The 22,725-nt window shown below is 41.8% G+C and overlaps 1 protein-coding gene across 2 annotated transcripts in view; it reads left to right on the top strand.

The window, feature by feature from the left end:
- The window catches only part of PALLD (palladin, cytoskeletal associated protein), a 359,849-nt gene that overhangs the window by 187,663 nt on the left and 149,461 nt on the right, over positions 1-22,725 (top strand). For both annotated transcript variants that reach the window (XM_063458193.1, XM_063458192.1), the window contains exons 8-9: positions 3,207-3,230; positions 8,937-9,056. In XM_063458193.1, the coding sequence (XP_063314263.1) occupies positions 3,207-3,230; positions 8,937-9,056 (144 nt within the window). The remainder of the gene's footprint in view (positions 1-3,206; positions 3,231-8,936; positions 9,057-22,725) is intronic.

Below are 22,725 nucleotides of genomic sequence, written 5' to 3'. Positions count from 1 at the left end.
ACTTAGTGATATTGGAGCCGGAGTGACGTCATATTCTGGCTCCTGCATCACTGCTGTGCGTGCGAGAGAGCTGAGCAGGAAGATCACTGCCCACTGCTGCCTCGCCACCCGCGGCCATTTTATTTGTAAAAATTTTGCCGGAACCCCAATTGTGTTATCGCAGAAACCTTGGTTCCACGGAACACCGATTGGAAAACGCTGCTCTAGAGGATCATGGGACTTGTAATTCATTAACTTGAGGGCTCATTTGCAGATAGATGATCTTGGAACAAGCTTGATTATTTGTAAAGAAAAACGTCTAAAAGTAAAAAAATAAATAAAAAAAAGTAGTGCAGTCACAGTGGAAAGCAATAAAACACTCCAAATTTAGAAATATGCCCTAAAATAATTTTTTATTCAACACTAATTGCATATAACTAATTGCATATCACTTCCTGTTTCCTATCACTTACTGCTTCCCATGAACCAATTGATTAATTAAGTAATGCTAGCTTTCCCCCGAATAACGTAAACCATTCTTATTTACATATTATGAACCTGCACATACATTCTATGCGTATAAATCCATCAAAAGACTGTTGTTCTTTCTGCTAATCTCTTTACTCATGAAGAGGTTGAGAGGTTATATATTGTATTGTGGGGTCTTTCAGACAGGCAGGAAAGTAATTAAATACTGCTTGTTTTGACAAGCTTGTTGCAAGTGTAAAACATAATAACAAGTGTTCAGGAAGACTCTATGGGGTGTGTGCGTACACTGCTTACTGTGAAGCAGATCTTGGCTCAACATTATACATTTACAGGGTTATTTCTGAAAGCAAGATTTGAAAGTGAATTTCAAATTTAAAGACAGAGTAGTCAAATAGAAAGTATAGCAGGCTTAGAGAATGTTTCTAATTCACCTATTTCAACCTTAAAGGGTTACTTTAACCACCATAACCTTTTCTGCTGGTCATGGTGGTAGGAGTCTGTGCCCCCTCATACACTACCAAACACTACAAACACTATCACCTGACAACCTCATTGCAGCCCTATCACTGTCCCCTCACTCACTGTAGTCTCTATGACCTAAAATATTTTAGCTGAGTGAACATCATGGCAGTCATGATCCACTACATCTAATGCCATCTAAGGTGGCGTATTCCAAAATGTCTGAGCTTGACATCTAATGCTTTCACCTAAAGAGCACTTGAGAGATGTGTCATTGGTTAGTAGCAACATCCAACTGTCACTATAGTGTGTGTACTTTTTTTGTGTTTAGAATTATTATTTTTAGACATGTGCACCGGTGAAATTTTTCGTACAAATGATTTCGTACTAAATAAAAATTTCATTTGTCAATCCCGAATTTCATCCGCAGACCTTTTGTTTTCGAATGAAATTTGTTAAAAAAAATCATTTGTTTTTGTCCATTAGGACGAAAACAGCACTGCAAGTAGGGAGCCGGCAGCACTACCAGCTCCCTCCTTATAATAAATAACTATTCCTACCCCTCCCCTCGTATTAAAACCTTTGGGGGTCACTATGAATAAATTAATAAAAGGGAGTAGGAGCATGTCGCCTAAACAAATTTAAACATACTTGTGACTGGGCAATAAGGGGGGCCTGGTATTGGTCTAGCATGCCCCTCCCTACCTGTGCCAGGTCCCACGGTGTGGTAGGGGTATGTCATTTAAAACTGGATATAAAAATCAGTATTTTATATAGAAGAGATATAGAGATACGGTAAGAGTACATGTAATCAAAAGTTATAGCAACAACTATAATAATGTTGCAATATGAAAAAGTAGCTATGTAGATCTAAATAGCTAATTTTTACACATACTCTTACAGTAGCTCTAACACTTCTATATAGGATACATTTATATCCAGTTTTAAATGACAGCGAGCAGCCAGTGGGCGTTTAGATTAAAGCCCGCACCCGCAGGTCACGGGTGGTGGTGTGGGGGGGCACTGTGTGCCACCCATTTTAGTTATTTGTGCTCCCCTGCAGCATGGAGTCTATTAAACGAACTAAACAAAACAAAAAGGTTATGCATTCGGCATTTGTCCTTTCGTTTCGTTTAAATTTAGTTTGTAGGGCTTTCATTTCCGTTTTAGTAAACCAATACGAAAAAAAACTGAATTTTCTATCGAAATCGTATTTGTATGAAAACGAATGCACGTCTAATTATTTTATTGTAAAGCTACTTTTTAATTACTGCTTGTAGTTGATATATTTTTGATTGGAAAATGTGCAGCACTTTTTCGATCAGGCCTGGCCAAAAAAAGAGAGAGGGTTAGCCAATAAAACGTTCCCTCCCAACAACACAATATTACAAAAACATTTAGCCCATTAAGTCCCAATCACCTACTCCATTGCTCCAACGATGGTTGCACCCTGCAGAAAACCAAACATCTCTGGCAGTGCTTCATTGTGTACCTATACATGTCTGCACAGTGCCACTCATCCTTCAACACTTTACATCAATGTTTGTGTGTGAAACCTAGTGGCTGTCCTCTGGCAAACAGGAAAGGGGGAGGGAGAGAGTGCTGTCAGTGTTGAATTCAGTAGAAGCCACCAATATACCAATGTACAATACAGGTCCTAAATATAAATATGCTTACTGCATTTGCACATTATACAATATAAAGAGAAGAGGATAAAATAAACAATGTTACTCATCTTCATGTGCAATGCTTGCCCTATTTCCTGAATTATGATGTCATTTGTTATATCTTCTCTAAATTTCAAAGAAAACAGAGAACAAGCTATGGTGATTTAAATGTTTTATTCAGTGCTGTTAATTGTAGAGAATTGACAGTTTCCCTTTAGATGAAAATACATTGTAATTGAATGGGTTAATAATGATGTGAAGGTGAAAGGTTTTTCTTTACAAAGCGCCCTTTGTCTGACCTCTACCAGAGAATTCTGAAACGTGGAAAGCGTAAGCTGCACTAAGCGCTGTGATGTCACAGGAAGAACTGTATCAGCTGACACAGTTTAATTCTTTTTGCTTTTGATCAGCAATCATCCGTCTCTTAATCTCAATCAAGAAATGTAAAACATACCCGAACATATGTTGGGGGCCATCTGTCCTTAGTTTGCTTTTTGTTTTCATGTTATTTGGATTAGACACTAATCTAATTCTACACTATCCTGATTTCATGGTTTAATGTGTTTTTAATACATTTAATATGTTTTTCTTTCTCTTCCATGCCAATAATAGAGCCTCGATGTGCATCGGAACCTGGTAAGACATTAACAAACTTTGTATTGTTTAAAGTAGACCTGTCATCATCCCAATTGTTTTCAGAAATCCTGACATAACTTTCATAAAAATGGGGAAACCATTTACTGTACCTTCCCTGATTAAAAGTGATGTCTAGCAATTCCCATGTTTTTTTAACATTATTTATACTGGAGTGCCCAATACGTAGATCCATAGATGTTGTCAAACTACAATGCTCGTGATGTTTTGTCAAATCTTTAGAATGACAAAGCATGATTATAGTTTTAGTTCTAAATATCTCGGGATCTACCTGATTTATATAGTTAATGGATGAATTAAACCACAACGCAATCTAGTAAAAGTAGATTGTGATTTCTATGGCTAGGGCAGTTTCTATATAATCTGGCTCCCAGGGTGAAATTTAAAAATGTGCACCCCAAAATCTAAAGGGCAAGTATACGTGAGTGGTGTATCAGAGTGTGTGTGTATGTGGAGGCTTTGTCTGTTTTGGGAATGCTACGCGTGTGATGTATGTGTGCACGTGGGGAGGCTAAGGTAGGTGCGTGCTGCATTTTCCATCTCCCAACATATTACATTATTAGGTTGAAAAAATATATGCTTTGTTTCCTTCTGTCTTCTTGTATAGAGAGCATTCCCAGACTTTGGTTCTGAGAGAGTATGGAAGTACACAGATAATTACATGTATTCCTCTTTTCCAGAGGTGAAAAGACTGCAAATGTTATTTATATAAACCTGTCAAAGTTTCAGATATTAATGGTGTGCCATAAAAAAGAACTGATTAGAGCAGCACCTCAGGCCTAGTCTAGAACTATGTTTATTTAATTCATGACCAAAAATATGTGAACCCTTACCTACCTGAGAATGGAATGAGAGATTGATTAACTGGTGTTCCTATAATTTGGGCCATGTAGTCTTGTGTTTGTCTTGACTCTGCAACCTCTGTAGCATAAACATGGGCAGGAGGAATGATAAATATAGCAGAACTTATGAGGTGAGAAATTTCATCAAATCAGTACTACGTAGCAAATGTTTAACATGTGGTCATAGTTTTGGGGGGGGGGGGGGTTTGGTTGTTTTTTTCCCCCATAAATTTGTAACCATTCTGTTGGTGTGAGTAATGTGGCCAAGTGTCATTTCTACAAACTTATAAATGTTGGTGGTGTTCAGCCATGACCGATATAGCGGCGAGATGGGAATCTGAAAGCCCTGTGGTTTCCAACATACATTTTCAAGGGTGGTAAAATGGAATATTACGACTTCTTTTTGTACAACAGCTGGTATGAATGGACGTTTTCTGGCAGGTATTCATCAAAAAGAATATTTGCCAAGAATAAGAAAGAAAGATAAAAGGATGGCAGTTACCAAATGAATGTAGAAATGTCATACTTCATGAGGCATTTGCTTAGGGCTTACATTTCATGTCCATGAAAGTTCTGTATATTCATGTATCTCGGGATTCCTTCAACCTTTTCCTTTCACTCTGGGCATGTTTCTAGTTAATGTGTTCTGCACTCTTTCTGTCTAGACAGAAATCACCCATATCACAACCGCCACAGACTGTTTTGTGAGTTAATAAACAATCCAGTTGTTTCAGGCGAACATCCCAGTTTGTCAAATTACCTGCTCGGTTCTCCTTTGTGCTCGTTCTGACACAATGCTGATTGAAACTTTCAAAGTGAGAGCAGCCTGGAAAAGAAAATGAATCATTGGCCAGCTGTTAGAGTGTTTGACCATTACTCAGCTGTCTAGATACAGTCACGGAGCATATCGTATTTCAGCAGAACACTGTCTGTGTAGTGACATACAGAAAGAAAAGCATTTTTATTAGATAAAAGGGAATGGCTTTATGTTATTGTGTGTAAACCGCAAGTATATACTCTGTCAGTTCTGCTCTAATTGTATTAAGTCAATATATAGATAGTGTATATTTTTAAAGTACAGCACTATTTGGGTCAAAAGAACACAGTTCTGGGATTACTGTTAGTAACTTTTTATAGTTAACATATCTTCCAAGTGCCCCTATTTAGGAGGGGCAGTCCCCAAGGCCGGCCCAAGGCATTGTGCTGCCTGGTTCCACAGATAAAAAAACCAACACTCTCCAAAATACGCTTACATTCATTATTTTATGCAGTGTGTAATTAATGAAGTGTGTGAGGTTGTGTATTGTATGCAAAGTGTGTAATGGATGCAGTGTTTGTGTTTGTGTACTGAATGCACTGTGTGTTTGTGTAGTGGATGCAGAGTGTGTTTGTGTAATGGATGCAGTGTCTGTGTTTGTGTAGTTGATGCATCGTCTGTGTAGTGGATGCAGTGTGTGTTTATGTAGTGGATGCAATGTGTGTGTGTTTGTGTAGTGAACACAGTGTTTGTGTAGTGGATGCAGTTTGTGTGTGTTTGTCTAGTGAATACAGTGTGTGTATATATGTAGTGGATACAGTGTGTGTGTTTATATACATATTCATAATGCCGCGCCTGTCAAAGTGCCGCCTGGAGCCATTATCCCACTGGGACCAATGGTTGGGGCGGCCCTGGAAGTCCATATTTCTTATTTTTAGCCCAAACCCTTCTGTCCCTCTTTTCTAGGAGCTCTGTATTGTTGGTGTATCTGAGTGTATAACAGAGCTCCTCGACATTAATACTCACAGTAACAAGTCTTTAAACTACAATAAATGTGTTGAGAAATCAGTCTTTGTAAATAGGATACACCACCTTCCAAACAATGCCAACTCCGCTTAGAGCATGAACCAACATAAGGCAACCAGCTTCCCTTCCATGGGCACCTGTTCTAAAGAAGGATATCATGGCACTAGAAAAAGTGCAGAGGCGGGCTACAAAATTAATAAAAGGAATGGAACATATCAGCTATGAAGAAAGGTTAACAAATTTAAACCTATTTAGTTTAGAAAAACGTCGCCTGAGAGGGGATATGATAACATTATACAAATATATTCGGGGCCAATACAAACCATTGTGTGGAAATCTATTCACAAACCGGACTTTACATAGGACACGAGGCCATGTGTTTAGACTGGAAGAAAGAAGATTTCGTCTAAGGCAAAGGAAAGGTTTTTTTACTGTAAGAACAATCAGGATGTGGAATTCTCTGCCTGAAGAAGTGGTTTTATCAGAGTCCATACAGATGTTCAAACAGCTACTAGATGCATACTTGCAAAGACAGAATATTCAAGGATATAATCTTTCAATGTAGGGTAATAACTGCTTGATTCAAGGATAAATCTGACTGCCATTCTGGGGTCAATAAGGAATTTTTTGTCCTAGCTTGTTGCAAAATTGTGCTTCAAACTGGGGTTTGTTTTTTTTTTTTTTTTTTTTTTTTTTTTTTTTTTTTTTCTCTTTTGGATCAACAGCAAAAAACAGGTGTGAGGAAGGCTGAACTTGATGGACGCAAGTCTCTTTTCAGCTATCTAACTATGTAACTATGTAACTATGTAACCTACAGAAAGAGACCTAAAAATGGATACAAGGTACAGGGGAGCCACCTTTCATCATGCAGAGAATCAGATCCCACTGTCTTTCTGTAAACTTATTTGTGTCTGTCAGTGAACATGTGTGTGTTAGTGAGCTTGTCTGCCAGTGAGCTTCTGTGTGCATGCATGTTTGTGTTCTCACAACGCAATTTGTTTTTCCTACACAAGACTGTAGGGACCCAGTTTGGGGTACAGGCTCAGGATTTAAGAACTAAGCATCATTGACAAAGAAATGTGTCAAAGCTGTCATTTAATTCAATAGAATAATATAAGAAGAGGAAAGATGCATGCAATATGCAAAATTGAAATCAAGGTCGTATTAGCTCATAGCATAGTTTCTAAGAAATGATATGATAAATTAAGGAAAATAATTGAAAGAACTAACAGGAGCCTTGCCTTTCTGCCAATAAAGAGAAAAAGTAGCCAGAAAAATATATGTCTTGGGTCAGCAAAATCTAAAAATAAAAACAAAGACTAATGGAAAATGCAGCTGACCAAAGTGGAAATAGAACCTTTTGTTTTTTTTTTGTATGTAAATGTGCACAGAGATTTGTGTGATATTGTAACATGAGATGCATTACCTCAAGTGAATGTACCTAAGGTTTTATTTCTTGTAAAATATTAGCAGGTAAAATGGAAGCCAGAACCTTCTTTCCAAATTAACTGATACTTCCTCTGGTGCAATTGCAAGAGAAACATAAAATGGATTATTTGTATTCAGGCCAGTGGGATGAAAATGATATTAAATATAAAATAGCCTAAGAACCTAAGAATATACTGAATACATTTGTGTCCCACAATCTTGTTTGCTCAGACCACTTTGTAATGGAGCCAGCTTAGCCTACTTAAAAGTTTAGTTAGTAAACATGGAATTATGGATAATTGAAAACCAAATTGAAATACTTATGCTCTGAATTTGGAACATAAATTGGTCATAAAGGGTTACTCCAAACACCATGACCACTTCAGTGATTTAAAGGGGTCATGATGGTAGGGGTATGTATGTGCAGTGTTTCAAGTTTAAAAACGGCACATCCTGGGTTATTGCTAATTGTGTTCTGGGGCTAGTTGCACCTCTGGCACATGTGTCATTGGCAGTCCAGAACTCTGTCTTAGGCTGCCTAATGTCAATTATATGCATTTTAACGTAAAAATCTTTTACGTAAAAAAGGTTTTTCCTCCCACCCGCTCTCCCAGTGTGTGCTCACTCCCGTCACCCTCCATTGCAGGAAGTTTTTTTTTTAAAACTTCCTCTTCCCAGCTAACTTACTCTGCCTCCCTCCCCTCGCCAACCCAGAGTGTACATATGTGCTCGGAGCCAGCAATCTGAGCCTGGGATTGGACCACTCTTGGTCCCTGTGATGTCTGAGGGGGAACTTTACCCGTCACTGGATTTAAGTTAAGTAAAACCTTTTTTTTTTTTTATCCCAAACAAAAGGGTGAGGGACTTTATCTATAGTGCCCAATGGGGCACAATAAACAGAAAAGCCCCCTTACAAAGGGATAAAGTAAGCTTTAATTTTGTCATTTGGTTTTCAATAATAAACATATGAAAAGACAATACATTTAAAAAAAAGATAAAAGGACCACCAATAATGTTCCTTCAGCTGCAGCTATTTCACAGACAAGCAGTAGCGATGAGCCCTCCCCACACCAAGAAGAGATTCCATCAATTAGGATGTTCATGCTCAGGTCATTAGGGTCTGATTTTATCCCATAAACTACTATTGAGTATATATTCCATATGTACATGGACCTCCAGGTTGGGTAACTGGTACAATAGTTAGCTGAGCTACCTCACAGGTCTATGTATCCTGGGTTCATAATGCTGTTCAGGCTGTAAGGTACTCCCTCTGGCACATTGTAAAGCGGACGTAATTGAAACAGTACATGTTTCAAACAAAATATTACTCAACATACAAAACATGTTTCAAATAAAAAAAATACTCCCTGTCATAACACAGTGAACTTATAGGCAATCATATGAAATGGTACAATCATAGTTGAAATAAATGTTACAATTATAATATGCAAGTTGATTTTGGTTTTCATTAATCTAACTACGGGATTGTATCGTTGACCCCCAACTCTATTCAACCTAGAAATATGCTACCAAAAAAACCCATTGCTCATATAGTTTTACAAGTGATAAATCACATCAGGATATGTTCTACATGTCTGTCTGCTTGTGTTTGGTGACATTCTATTCTCTTTGCAGAAGAGATCTGTACACTGGTGATAGCAGAGACATTTCCAGAAGATGCCGGAATATTCACGTGTACAGCTCAGAATGGCTACGGATCCATCACTTGTACAGCTCAGCTGACAGTTGTACCTGGTAGGTTCCTTAGGATATCTGCTATGCACGCATTGCGTGGTCCATGCTATTACTGATAATCTGGTCTTTTTATTTATGTTAATGCCTCGTCATTTTCATCATTCATCACTCTCCTTAAAGACCTCACATACAGAGTAAATGAAGCACATCAAAATGCAGGGCCAGCAGCACTCTTTCAATAAATCACCATGCCTCGTACTTACTCTATATAAGGGCATGGGAATTAGGAGCAAGCAGGGGATTTTGTTTCATTGTGTCAATTTATTTCACCTGATTTACTGAGGACACCCTGTGAATCACCCCAATTGCCTTACCTGAGGGACTCTGAAATATACTTATCTTTTTCGGAATATTAACCCGATTGAAATTTGCTAATGCAAAGAATGATTTTACAAATTAATTGATGAAGTAATGAATCACTTAATTAATTAAAATATTTATGGTCTGAACACATCCGCATCTTTCGTGATCTTTGTACATCACCTGCCATAAAAGGCGTCACAGGAGAAACAAAAAATGTATTAAAGGAAAACATTAGTTTTTAATATTGCAAACAAATGATTACTTCTTATATAGCAATAGTTTGTATTATTTTGTAAGGCATACACATAAGTCAAGATTTCTTTTACGGGTTTACCCTTTTACAGGGGGGGCGGTCATCTTTAAATCATATTTTGTCAGCAGAATCACATGCCTGTCCAATAATCATGCAGTTAACTGAGAGAGCTAGTGTACATTCATAATTCCTGACATCGTTTGCAAGCACCAGATATCGCCAAACATGCTCTAAGACTGTTTTATTCATTAAAATTGAGTGTGGTCTTGGCAAATACAATTCTCTTCTGATTAAATAAGAAGTAAAGATGGCTGCTCCCACAGAGCAAGGCTAAGCCAGGAGATGCCCTGAGAGAGGTATTAGCTTATACATATATAAATGCCTTACAGTATAGTTTACACAGACAATATTTTAAGACAATGGATTATTGAAAAATAATGTATTTTGGAGGTAAGCGTTTTACTGCTAGAGCTACCACCATGGAAAACCATGGAATTATCCTGCTGGTTGCTTCCTACTAGAATTATACCTCAATGTTCTATTCATAAACCGCATTGTAGAACATCCTGGAAAGTCTAAAATTAATACATACCTATCCAGGCACATCATTACTTTGTGAGACACGATATTCTAGCAGTCCTCCTACCCACCACGCAGACTGGTTCTGTCACCCAGTATTGTTGGGAAGACTGTAACATGTATTAATAACAGTAGAGTGTTTTACCAACTAGAAAGATTTTGCCCCCTCCCCTCAGCATCCATTTTGTAAAGTTATTTACTTACTTTTCATCCCCTGGTGCACTAGTCTCCCCACGACCATTGCTCCTATCCTGGCTGATATCAGTGGGGACCTTGGAAGGCAAAATGTCAGAAAGGGGTTTGCCCTATTACTGGGAAAAAGAACTAGGGTACTCCTACCGAGACCCATACTATCAAGAACTAAGAAGATATACATCCAAAAATCTCTGAATACCTGTACGTTGAACACAAAGTGTGAGTGACCCATTGGCACATATATATTTCCCTATTGGCCTCAACAGTGTTGCACTATATTCTATTAGCTGGATCCTCCCTATATATTATATGAACTAGAGTACTCCTAGAATGATAACCACTATAGCAGGCTGTAATGGCTATGGCGCTTGGAGTAACCCATCAAGTGATTAAATCTAGTTATTATTAAGGATACACCAGTTAGGTGATAGTCTGTGAAATATTCATCCTAATCAGTCAGAATTCAGCTTTAGTTCATCCCTTGGTTTTAGGATGTAAGGGGACCTGAAAGTGACTTACCTTTATGTTGAGCAGTTCAGTATGGAAATGGTTGAAGGAGGACATAATTGCAGGTGTACATTGTGCACCCATTACTAGTGTGCAACATAGGGGTTTTAAATATCACAGAGAGTCTTTTTTATGTTGCGCTGGTCACACTGGTGCACTGGAAGCCAAAAGAGGCCTAAAGCAGTTGCTGGATTAAACAAACACCTACTAGCTATGCCCAATACAGCAGGACCTACTAGCTATGCCCAATACAGCAGGATCATCCCAACTTTGGACCCAAATTAGTCACTTGGCCATTTAGAAAACTAATATAAAATACTAGAACTATCTTATATTCAGAAATAACTGAAGAACCAGAGCTCACACCATAATTGGACTGGAACTTTCAGAGAATTTTGGGAGTTGTATTTCAAATAGGGTTACGCATCAGCTACTCTACATATGGGTAAACACTAACTGCAGCGTAATTAGTTTTTTTAGTTTAGTAGGATATAAGCGCAATTATCTCTTTAATATTGTGGATCAACTGATTCTCAATGTCTTTACATGTCATTTTTTTCTAAGTAAATTTTTAAATAATGACTGACAGTTTAAAAGTTCTTTAAAGCTTCTGTGGCACGTGTCTGGTTTGCTTAATGAAAAATCAATCCCACAGCATGAGCGCAGGGATATGAGGTTTTATTTTCCTTCACTACAACTACATCTGAAACCAGCTGCTGTATTTTCTTATTAAATGAATATTAGTCCCAGTAATTTAGATGTAAATATACCCCAGGGCAACAGTTTCTGTAACCATTTGAAATACACCTGCTAGATAAAGGTTAATTCCGAAAGACTCGAACATACAAAAAGAATACAAGAACGGCAGAAATCACAGCTGTGAACAGTCCCGAGTAGACAGTTTCCATGCTGTGTTTATTTAATGTTCCATGTGTGACAATCCAGTGATTAATAAAGTGCGGCATTCAATGTAAGAACTAATTGAGTGATATGAAATAGTTTAATGCCATAGATCATTTGCTATCATGTCCTGCTGACATTCATCATCCCGAAGGGCCTTCTAACGATCTTTGCAGTTTATTTGTTGTAATAGAAACAATATGTGTTTTCACTGATTATCTCTTAATAAATTGACCCATTACTGGATTATTAAGACATTACGACTAGATTTGCATGTTGGGAAACATTTTTTTTTTTTTTTTTAATAAATCAATTAAATGTTTTACTTTTTCCCTAATATTCTCTAGGAACATTTGTCCACATTTTAATTGTAAAGATTAGATGCAAAAACTAAACCTATTTATAGTGATCATGTTTAAGAATTTTTTAGGGACACTTATAAAATAATTATTTTAAAGGAGCATACACCATATGCTATATATTACATCAAAATGGTTTAGTATATACAATATATATATATGAAACTACTGTTTTACTTGGTGCACTCTCCTTTTTTAGTTTGTTTGTGCACCTTCCTCTCCTCTCTCGTGATAGCTGCCGTGTGCCTTTTTACCATATTTTATGAGATTGGAGAGCATATTGGAAGGGATCTTAGAATGTATCATCATTTTTTTAATCAGAACCTATACCCTGCCATATGTAATTCAACCCAGACTGGAAATTGTTGAGAATGAACCAGGGGATTGCAAATTGTAGATTTAATTAGCCAAACTGGAAAAATTGCTACGTTTGGAGATTTTTCCAATTTTTCTACTTTGGCCCAATATTTGAAATTTCATGACAAATTCCTGATAATTCCCATTTCATTCTGTGGACTTAAATAACCATAGAAAATTTAGATTATTTTTTTTTTGTTAGTTTTTTCAGGTAGTTTTTGTGCATGTAACATCATTATCTTTCTGAAAACATCCACTTGCAGCTAGTATTTAGTGTTTACTAGGTTTTGTGTTAGAATGTCTTGGCACTTGATGTTGTCTACCTTAAAGGACCACTCTAGTGCCAGGAAAACATACTCGTTTTCCTGGCACTAGAGTGCCCTGAGGGTGCCCCCACCCTCAGGGTCCCCCTCCCGCCCGGCTCTGGAAAGGGGAAAAGGGGTAAACTTACCTTTTTCCAGCGCTGGGCAGGGAGATCTCTGCCTCCGATCCTCCTCCGTTCCGCCCCGTCGGTGGAATGCGCACGCGCGGCAAGAGCTGCGCGTGCATTCAGCTGGTTGCATAGGAAAACATTATCAATGCTTTCCTATGGACGCTTGCATGCTCTCACTGTGATTTTCACAGTGAGAATCACGCAAGCGCCTCTAGCGGCTGTCAATGAGACAGCCACTAGAGGATTAGGGGGAAGGCTTAACCAATTTATAAACATAGCAGTTTCTCTGAAACTGCTATGTTTATAAAAAAATGGGTTCACCCTAGCTGGACCTGGCACCCAGACCACTTCATTAAGCTGAAGTGGTCTGGGTGCCTAGAGTGGTCCTTTAACAAGGCCCCAAGTCAAATGGAAACAAAACAGCCATTATATCTAAGCTTCAGTACATTAGATGTAAGTTTTTATTCTGCATATATACATGCTTCTATGAGTGCCAGACATCTGGAGCACCCCTAGATTGAAAGGTCACTGTTTTATTATCATCTGACCATGGCATTCCAGTTCACATAACCATGGCTCTTTTTGTAAATCACAGATGCTTGTGTATATTATTTGCACTTAATAAGTCATTATTGGTGTATAATTTTATGTTTAAAGGGAACAGTCATTTCGTGGGATTTTCAATATTAACACATTTGCCCCCCCCTCTCTCCCCCCTCAATGCAATTGAGAACTGAAGTGGAATGTGAGGTAATTTGCTAAATCTTTACATTTAAAATAAAATGTAACAACACATGAAAGAATAAAGTTCACACAATTTATAGGAATGTTTATTCTTATAAACGATGAACATTTCATTTAATGGTGTCATTTCTAGATAAGCAATAATTCCCCTTTAAGCTATTTTGGATCCCATTGCTTATTTATGAGGGTCAACAACCATTTACCTCACTTCCTTTGTAACTTATTTGCCATTTCTCACTATAGATGACAAATGGAAAACATGTGTGTTCTGTCACTTTTAAATCCCCAATAAACAGGGAGTCAGAGAAGGACACGATACAGCCAGTCTTTTGAGAATGACATGTTCTAAAAAAGTAGGATGTTAATGAAGATGTAATTGTGTTTTATGCTATTTATAAGAATGCTAACAAGTAATTAATTTTTGGGGGATTCTTAATTTATAATTTTGGAAATGCACATTTTAGTTGAGTGGTTAAGAAACTAGAAGAGTGAAACCATATGTTGAAAACCGCTAGTTCATTATCTGTGTATATTTAATGCTTGTCTTTATCGATGGCACCAGTATTTTTTGGAGGCGACTATATGCATAAATATAAATATATTACATAGAGACAGATTAATTCAGTTCCTCTTCTGAAAATGAAATGCGAGCTGAGGAGACAGAATTGGGCAGTTTTTTTTTTTTGCTTTGTTTTTTCCTCAGCCTCAATATCTTTGTCAGGAGTGGCTGAATTTAAAAAAATAATAATAAAATAAAGAGAAGCGAACAAATAGCCCCCAAAGTGAATTAAATTTTATTAATTAACAAATGTATTGATAGCAAAACTATTGACTCAAGAGCTTAACCGGATGGGCAAAATGACAAGCACTTATTGGATATTGTATTTGAAAATATATGGTCATTGTACACAACATAAGTAAAGTATATGCTTACCTATCACCACATAAATAAAGTCAAGCAAACATATGTGCAACAAATAAAAGCCCCCCCCAAAAAATATATAAACACTGACCACTACAAATCTAGCTTGTGAGGGGGCGTGTCCGGTGGCCGAGGAAGATGGACGCCTAACACCAGAGCTCCTCGTGGCGCCCGCTAACATACCGCATACATGCACGGACCCAGCCCGTCCACACGACTGCAATAGGTTGCACAAAGAAGCAGGCAGACCCCAACGGCACCCTGAGACCCTCGGGGCGCGAGGGGGAGCAATCCATACGCTCCTACCTCCAAGCCGCAATCCGCACCCGATCACCGCAGCGGGAGGGGGAGGTCACAAGCCAGGAACTGGATTCCTTCCCCTCCACACTGGCCAGGTTGTCGCCGGTCTGTATCCTCTTCTCACGACGAATCCCATACATGGAGCAAACTACCGTAAGATACAAGCAAGGCAGATACATCTTCACAAAAGGCACAATTTTAGACCAATCATATACATTCACTAATGTGTACGCCCCGAACACGAAACAATACCACTTCCTCCGCAACACATTGAATACGTTGATGAAATTCGCGGAAGGCACCTTGATCATAGGTGGGGATCTCAACTTAGCGATACATCCAGACCAAGACTCCACATCCTCGCAGGGGAACACACCACACAATAGGCATGCCAACACACTCCGCCTCTTACATCTCCATCAGCTGGCGGATTGCTGGCGAGCATTACACCCATCCACCCGGGACTATACGTTTTATTCCACGACCCACTCGACCTACACAAGACTGGACTACTTCCTGGTACCTCATCGCAACCTAGCCCTGCTCAACACCACGGAAATCCTACCGATGACTTGGTCGGACCACAGCCCAATCCGCATACGACTAAACTCACCACTACACAAACCCAGACAAATGTCGTGGCGATTGAACGAATCACTACTGTCAGACATCACGGTCGTGGACCAGATCCAACACCACATCCAGGAGCAGGGCCGCCACCAGAAATTTTGGGGCCCCTGACAAAGCACAAGGTCTGGGCCCCCACTCCCCCCTCCCCCCCCCTGCCCGGCCGGCCTCCTCCCAGCAATGAATGCAGTGTGTGTTAGTGTAATGAATGCAGTGTGTGTGTTAGTGTAATTAATGCAGTGTGTGTGTCAGGGTAGTGAATGCAGTGTGTGTTTTTGTCAGTGTAGTGGATGCAGTGTGTGTGTCAGTGTAGTGAATGCAGAGTGTGTGTTAGTGTAGTGAATGCAGAGTGTGTTAGTGTAATGAATGCAGTGTGTGTTAGTGTAATGAATGCAGTGTGTGTGTTAGTGCAGTGGATGCAGTGTGTGTGTGTGTGTGTTAGTGCAGTGGATGCAGTGTGTGTGTTAGTGCAGTGGATGCAGTGTGTGTGTGTTAGTGCAGTGGATGCAGTGTGTGTGTGTTAGTGCAGTGCATGCAGTGTGTATGTGTGCGTGTGTGTTAGTGCAGTGGATGCACTGTGTGTTAGTGCTGTGGATGCAGTGTGTGTTAGTGCAGTGGATGCAGTGTGTGTGTTAGTGTTGTGGATGCAGTGTATGTGTTAGTGCAGTGGATGCAGTGTATGTGTTAGTGCAGTGGATGCAGTGTGTGTGTTAGTGTTGTGGATGCAGTGTGTGTTAGTGTTGTGGATGCAGTGTGTGTTAGTGTTGTGGATGCAGTGTGTGTGTGTTAGTATAGTGGATGCAGTGTGTGTTAGTGTTGTGGATGCAGTGTATGTGTTAGTGTTGTGGATGCAGTGTGTGTGTGTGTGTGTTAGTGTTGTGGATGCAGTGTATGTGTTAGTGTTGTGGATGCAGTGTGTGTGTGTTAGTATAGTGGATGCAGTGTGTGTGTGTTAGTATAGTGGATGCAGTGTGTGTTAGTGTTGTGGATGCAGTGTATGTGTTAGTGTATGTGTTAGTGTTGTGGATGCAGTGTGTGTGTTAGTATAGTGGATGCAGTTTGTGTTAGTGTTGTGGATGCAGTGTGTGTGTGTTAGTATAGTGGATGCAGTGTGTGTTAGTGTTGTGGATGCAGTGTATGTGTTAGTGTTGTGGATGCAGTGTGTGTGTGTGTTAGTATAGTGGATGCAGTGTGTGTTAGTGTTGTGGATGCAGTGTGTGTTAGTGTTGTGGATGCAGTGTATGTGTTAGTGTTGTGGATGCAGTGTGTGTGTGTTAGTATAGTGGATGCAGTGTGTGTTAGTGTTGTGGATGCAGTGTGTGTTAGTGTTGTGGATGCAGTGTATGTGTTAGTGTTGTGGATGCAGTGTGTGTGTGTGTTAGTATAGTGGATGCAGTGTGTGTTAGTGTTGTGGATGCAGTGTATGTGTTAGTGTTGTGGATGCATGTAAATGTAATGAAAGTTATTCCCCCCTCCCTGTTTCTTACCTGGTTCAGGGAGGGGGGAAGATTCTTTGATCCCTGGTGGTCCGGTCCGGTGCCATTGTGGGGCCCCCCGCAGAGGGGGCCCAGCGAGCTCCAGCTATACTTTCCGGCATTTCCTCGCTCTAACTCCCGCGAGACGTGGTGACCCATGGCAACGCTCTAGCGGCCGCACGTCTCGCGGGAGTTAGAGCGAGGAAATGCCGGAAAGTATAGCTGGAGCTCGCTGGGCCCCCTCTGCAGATACAGGGAGCCGGGGGGCCCGCGGCTGCACCTATATATAGCGATCATCGCTATATATAAGTGCAGAGAGTAATTGTGGGGCCCTGGACTGCCAAAGCAGTTCGGGCCCCCCAGGACCGCCGGGCCCGTGACAACCGTTATGGTTGTCACCCCCTGATGGCGGCCCTGTCCAGGAGTACTTAGAAGACAACGAAACAGATGACGTTACCCCACTGACGTGCTGGGAAGCGCACAAAACAGTTATTCGAGGCAGACTCATCGCGATATGTGCGACCCGCAAGAAGAGGGCGATACAGGCGATACAAGAACTCAGCACAGAAATTGATACATTGGAGGCCAGACACAAACGCACCTTAGACGCGACGATCTACGAGGAACTGTTATCCAAACGGAACCAACTCCCCACACACCTGAACCGCGCAATCCAATGCTCATACCAACACTACAAACATATGATACATAAACACGGTGACAAATGCGGGAGACTGTTAGCGAACCTCCTGAAGCAACGGAGGAACCAATTATACATCCCGAAAATCAAGGACGCACAACAACAACTCAAACATCTACCGGAACAGATTTCGGCAGCATTCCACGCGTACTACCAGGACTTATACTGTCTCCGCCACACCGCTCCGGAGGTACCGAGACCCCAAAAACTAGAGGACATCCGCAGATACCTGGACACGGCGGATATACCGGGAATAAGGGAAGTGGACCAGGAAGCACTGGAGGCCCCCATAACCCCGGAGGAATTAGCGCAAAAAACGGGCAGAGCACCGGGACCAGATGGCCTACCCCTCCAATATTACAAAACCTTTGCAGGGGACCTACTGCAGAAACTCTTGAAACTCGATCCAAGACGGGGCCACACCAACGACCCAATTCACCTCGGCGAACATCACCCTTCTCCCGAAGGAGGATAAGGACCGGACACTATGCCCGAGCTATCGCTCGATCTCTGAACTGAATACGGATCTCAAACTTCTGGCAAGTGTACTGGCAACACGCCTGGCACCGCTACTACCAGCCGTAATTCACCCGGATCAAACGGGCTTCATACCAGGCAGGGAGGTGAGGGACAACACCATCAGAGCCCTAAACCTCATAGCACACGCAAAAATGCAGAAGGCCCCAGCCCTACTCCTGTCCACTGACGCTGAGAAAGCGTTCGACAGGGTGGACTGGGACCTGATGTTCGAAACACTCCGCTCCCTTTGGCATCGGGCCAAATTATATGACCTGGGTGCAGACACTCTACACCAACCCAACGGCGCGAATCCGAATCAATGGCGCACTGACAGACCCGTTTCAGATCCACAACGGAACCAGGCAGGGTTGCCCGCTCTCACCCATACTCTTTGCACTGACACTGGAGCCCTTCCTCAACAAGATTAGACATAACGCGGACATCCGGGGACTAGCAGTCGGTACCGTACACCACAAAACTCTGGCATACGCGGATGACATGCTGTTCGTGGTCACAGACCCAGAAATATCCCTACGAGCGATTCAGACAGAGTTCGACTTATATGGCAGCATCTCGAACCTCCGAATCAATTATACGAAATCGGAGATATTAAACTTAACAGCCAGCCAAACGCTCAAACACGTGATCCAGGGACAACACTCATATCGCTGGTGTGACCAACGCATGAAATACCTGGGGATATGGCTTACACCCAACCCGATAGATCTGTACGACCACAATTATCTCCCGATACTGAGAAAGTCGACGGAGGAACTGCAGAGATAGGGTTCCTACTACATATCCTGGCTGGGCAGAGTGAACACGGTGAAAATGACGCTACTGCCGAAGCTACTCTTCATATTTCAAACGGTGCCGATAAAAATTCCACAAACATTTTTCTCGGCGCTCAAGACGGAGGTCCGCTCCTTTATTTGGAATCGCAAATCCCCACGCATAGCGCACACCCAACTGATCTTAACCAAGCTCAGAGGGGGCCTAGCTCTCCCAGACTTCGAAAAGTACTACCACGCAGCACACATCACCAGGGTCATCAGCTGGTCGGTAGCCAGTGGCACCAAACATTGGGCACAACTAGAAACGGACATAACCAGCTGTGACCTCAGAACCCTACCGTGGATCACCAAGGCAGCATATTGGAGCAAACACATCACCAACCCATTCGTGGCGGCGACCATGCAGGTATGGCACAGGCAGGGCACGAAGCAATATCTGACTATGGACCCGGGCCCGCTCCTACCCCTGAAAGGTAACCCGGATTTTCCGTCCGGAGACTACGGCCCAACACTAGGTCCAGCAAGACACAACGCGATACCCCGCATAAAGGATGTTCTCCACCAACCATTTGACATCCGGCCACTGGGAGAACTGTACCCGGACAGTCCGCACACGTTTGCCCACGCCCTAGCGAAAACGCAAATTGCTCAATATGCCAGATCCATCCCACAAAAACCTTCCCTACTGAGAGACTTAACACAATTTGAACTTCTCTGCACGCAGGACAAGGAACCACCTCGAGCCATCTCACAAATTTACATCTTAATCACGAGCAGATACTTGCTCTCACCACCGTGCATCAGAAAATGGGAGGAGGACCTCGAGGAAACTATGACAGATGCGGACTGGGACAAAAGCATCAACCTGATACAAAAGACTCCGAGCTTGGCACGATACCAAGAAAACTCGTACAAGATCCTTACCAGATGGTACCTGACACCGACAGTGCTACACGCCAGGAACCCAGAACTCCAAGACACATGCTGGCGATGCGGGGAGGAAGCAGGTACATTTATACATACCTGGTGGTCATGCACCCGCATCAGACCGTTCTGGGATAGAATTAGGACAATAATACACAAGGTCACTGAGGAACTCCTGCCACGGTCCCCAGCCACCTTCCTCCTACACCACACCACCATGGCGACACACAAATACAAGAGATCGGTTATTCCTCAACTCTTGAATGCAGCTAAGATGACCATCCCCATCTTCTGGAAACAGACCACCACACCCCCTTTGTCGAGGTGGATAGAGGAGGTAGGAGCCACAAGGTCTTTCGAGGACATGAAAGCAGAAACCCCGAACCTCAGAGACCGCCATACCAAACGCTGGTTCCACTGGACGAGACTAACCACGTCGGGCTCCTTCAGACACCACTTAACCACACCGTAACAGGTGGCAGGAGGAAGAGAACTAGAGAAACACAGGAGGCGGGAGGACTACGGCGGGACACGACGGACCGGGCGGGGGACAGTGGGAGGGCCACAGAATACCGGACCCACCATACCCAACCCCACACACGGATGCCACCTCGCCACAGCGACGGCCACAGTCGACTGAGACGGCCATGACACCCACAGACACGACGACGCTCACACACCACACACATGACCTCATGCCGGGCCACAACTGCGCATAGGGTTGGCTAGACATATAGCCCCCAAGCAAACGGATGACAGACACCACACCACACAGGACCACACACCTAGCCCAACACCGCACCGTGCCCAACCTTTGGACATACAAGACACAGGACGACCACAAAAACAGGTGCTTGACCTGATAAGGAAGACACAATGACATAGGCGCCGAAGGTGTCAGACAAACCACTCAGGGGAACACACGGCCATGCAAGCAAGACACATCCACGCAGACACGAAAGACCACTAACCACACACACACAGACCACACCAATGGACCACCCCACACCACCAGACACCAATGAGGGTCGTATATGCGACGCCACATATGACAGCGGAGACACTATATTCCGGTGTTAGAACACAACGGACTAGACAGCCAGTAGGCGCACCACGCGACACAGAACCATGATGATAGACACTCAACCCAGAGAGAGCGGGAAGACATAGCCGACACAGTACTGATCGAAAACCATGCATCATACACCACACGTGAGACGCACACGCAACGGAGGATACAATACAAATGACCCAACTCACACAAACAACACCATAGAGTCACCACAAATTACGGTGGCTACGAGGACTAACTCACCCGGAACAGATACGATTCCCCATGCAATGTAGCGGGGGACTACGCCCGACACTACTATAGGTATAGACAGACGCATACAGGGGAACACCCTGAGGGTCGCTACAGACCTGCTCTCGCACCACTATGTCCCTTACTGGCGATACCTAACCATTACGCTTCTTTCCATGATTTATATACCAACACAAAGTTTATTTAAGAGCTGTTACGTAACACACAACTGAGTCCTGCAATGGCCGTATGGCACCAGCCAGATACAAGACGTAGACTACACCCACGACGTTTATGATGTAAAACAAATGTTGATGCTGAAGCCTATTCATAGTTCTGTTTATAAGTGCTGATACATAATATATTTGCCCTAATATACCAGCATACTCCTTAACGGCCTGCCAGCACCTAGAGGGTATACACCCGAACATAATATTATGCTAAAAGCTACACACCATTTGACAGGTTCAATGGACCTCTGCGCAGGCCACAACCTGTAAATTCGTTCAGGCAAATTTCACCAGACCTTTACGCAGGCACTGACCCGCCTTTCAAACACTACGTTTGCAATGTAATATGTTAGGAATCCAATGATCAACTTCCACACATGAGAGTTTACGACACAGGGCAACAAAATGTTTACAAAAATGTTACGTTAAACGGTCCTCTGCGCAGGCAACCAAATGTTTAGACTGTTTTAACCTGATGCTTAAGCCCCTGCGTTGGCAATCTCTAGCTTTGGTATTTTACAAATCAGTTTGATACATGTATTTATATTGTGAATACAATAAAAATATTCAAAACAAATCTAGCTTGTGACAGGGAAAGGGAAATACTCTCACCAATACAGAGAAACTCTTACAAGCTTATTGGGATTATTCACTAAAGGGAGACTACAAAGTGAATATAAAATTCAAGAATTAGTACAGTTATTTGTTTGCTGTGTTTCCAGTTCAGCTACTTTGCTTCAAGAAAGTCTTTCTCAAGTGATATATTCTATATTTTTATGTTATTTTCCCAAAACCTCACATTTGCAGTGCTGTTATTTCTGTGTTTCTGGATGGGCATATGAAAATGAGTATTTATTTAAAAAGTATTTGTTAACCACTGATTTTTAGTTGGAAAGGGATTTTCAACCTTTTACACCACCATAACTCTACTGGTTTGTGCTCCACAAGTAACGCCAAGCCACAGTAGCAAGCCAGTAACCAACCTCATGCTGATGAGTTGAATTAACGTCGAAACAGATGTCCATTAGTGGTTCACTGGCTTTGCTCCTCTTCCTGAGTTGTGTTTAAAAGCTGTTGAATACAGCAAACACAAACTCCAAGGAATCCATGTATAAAGTGGAATTTATGAGACAAAAAAGTGGTTCTTTGTTTAACTAATTTGCATATGCCCACCCAGAATCCCTTGCAGTTGTAACAGCACTGCAAATGTGAGATTTCTGTAGGAAAATAAAGTTTTATGGCTTG

This window comes from Pelobates fuscus, chromosome 6, assembly GCF_036172605.1.
Source record: "Pelobates fuscus isolate aPelFus1 chromosome 6, aPelFus1.pri, whole genome shotgun sequence".
Lineage (NCBI taxonomy): Eukaryota > Metazoa > Chordata > Amphibia > Anura > Pelobatidae > Pelobates > Pelobates fuscus.
This window is presented reverse-complemented; position numbering and strand designations above follow the sequence as displayed.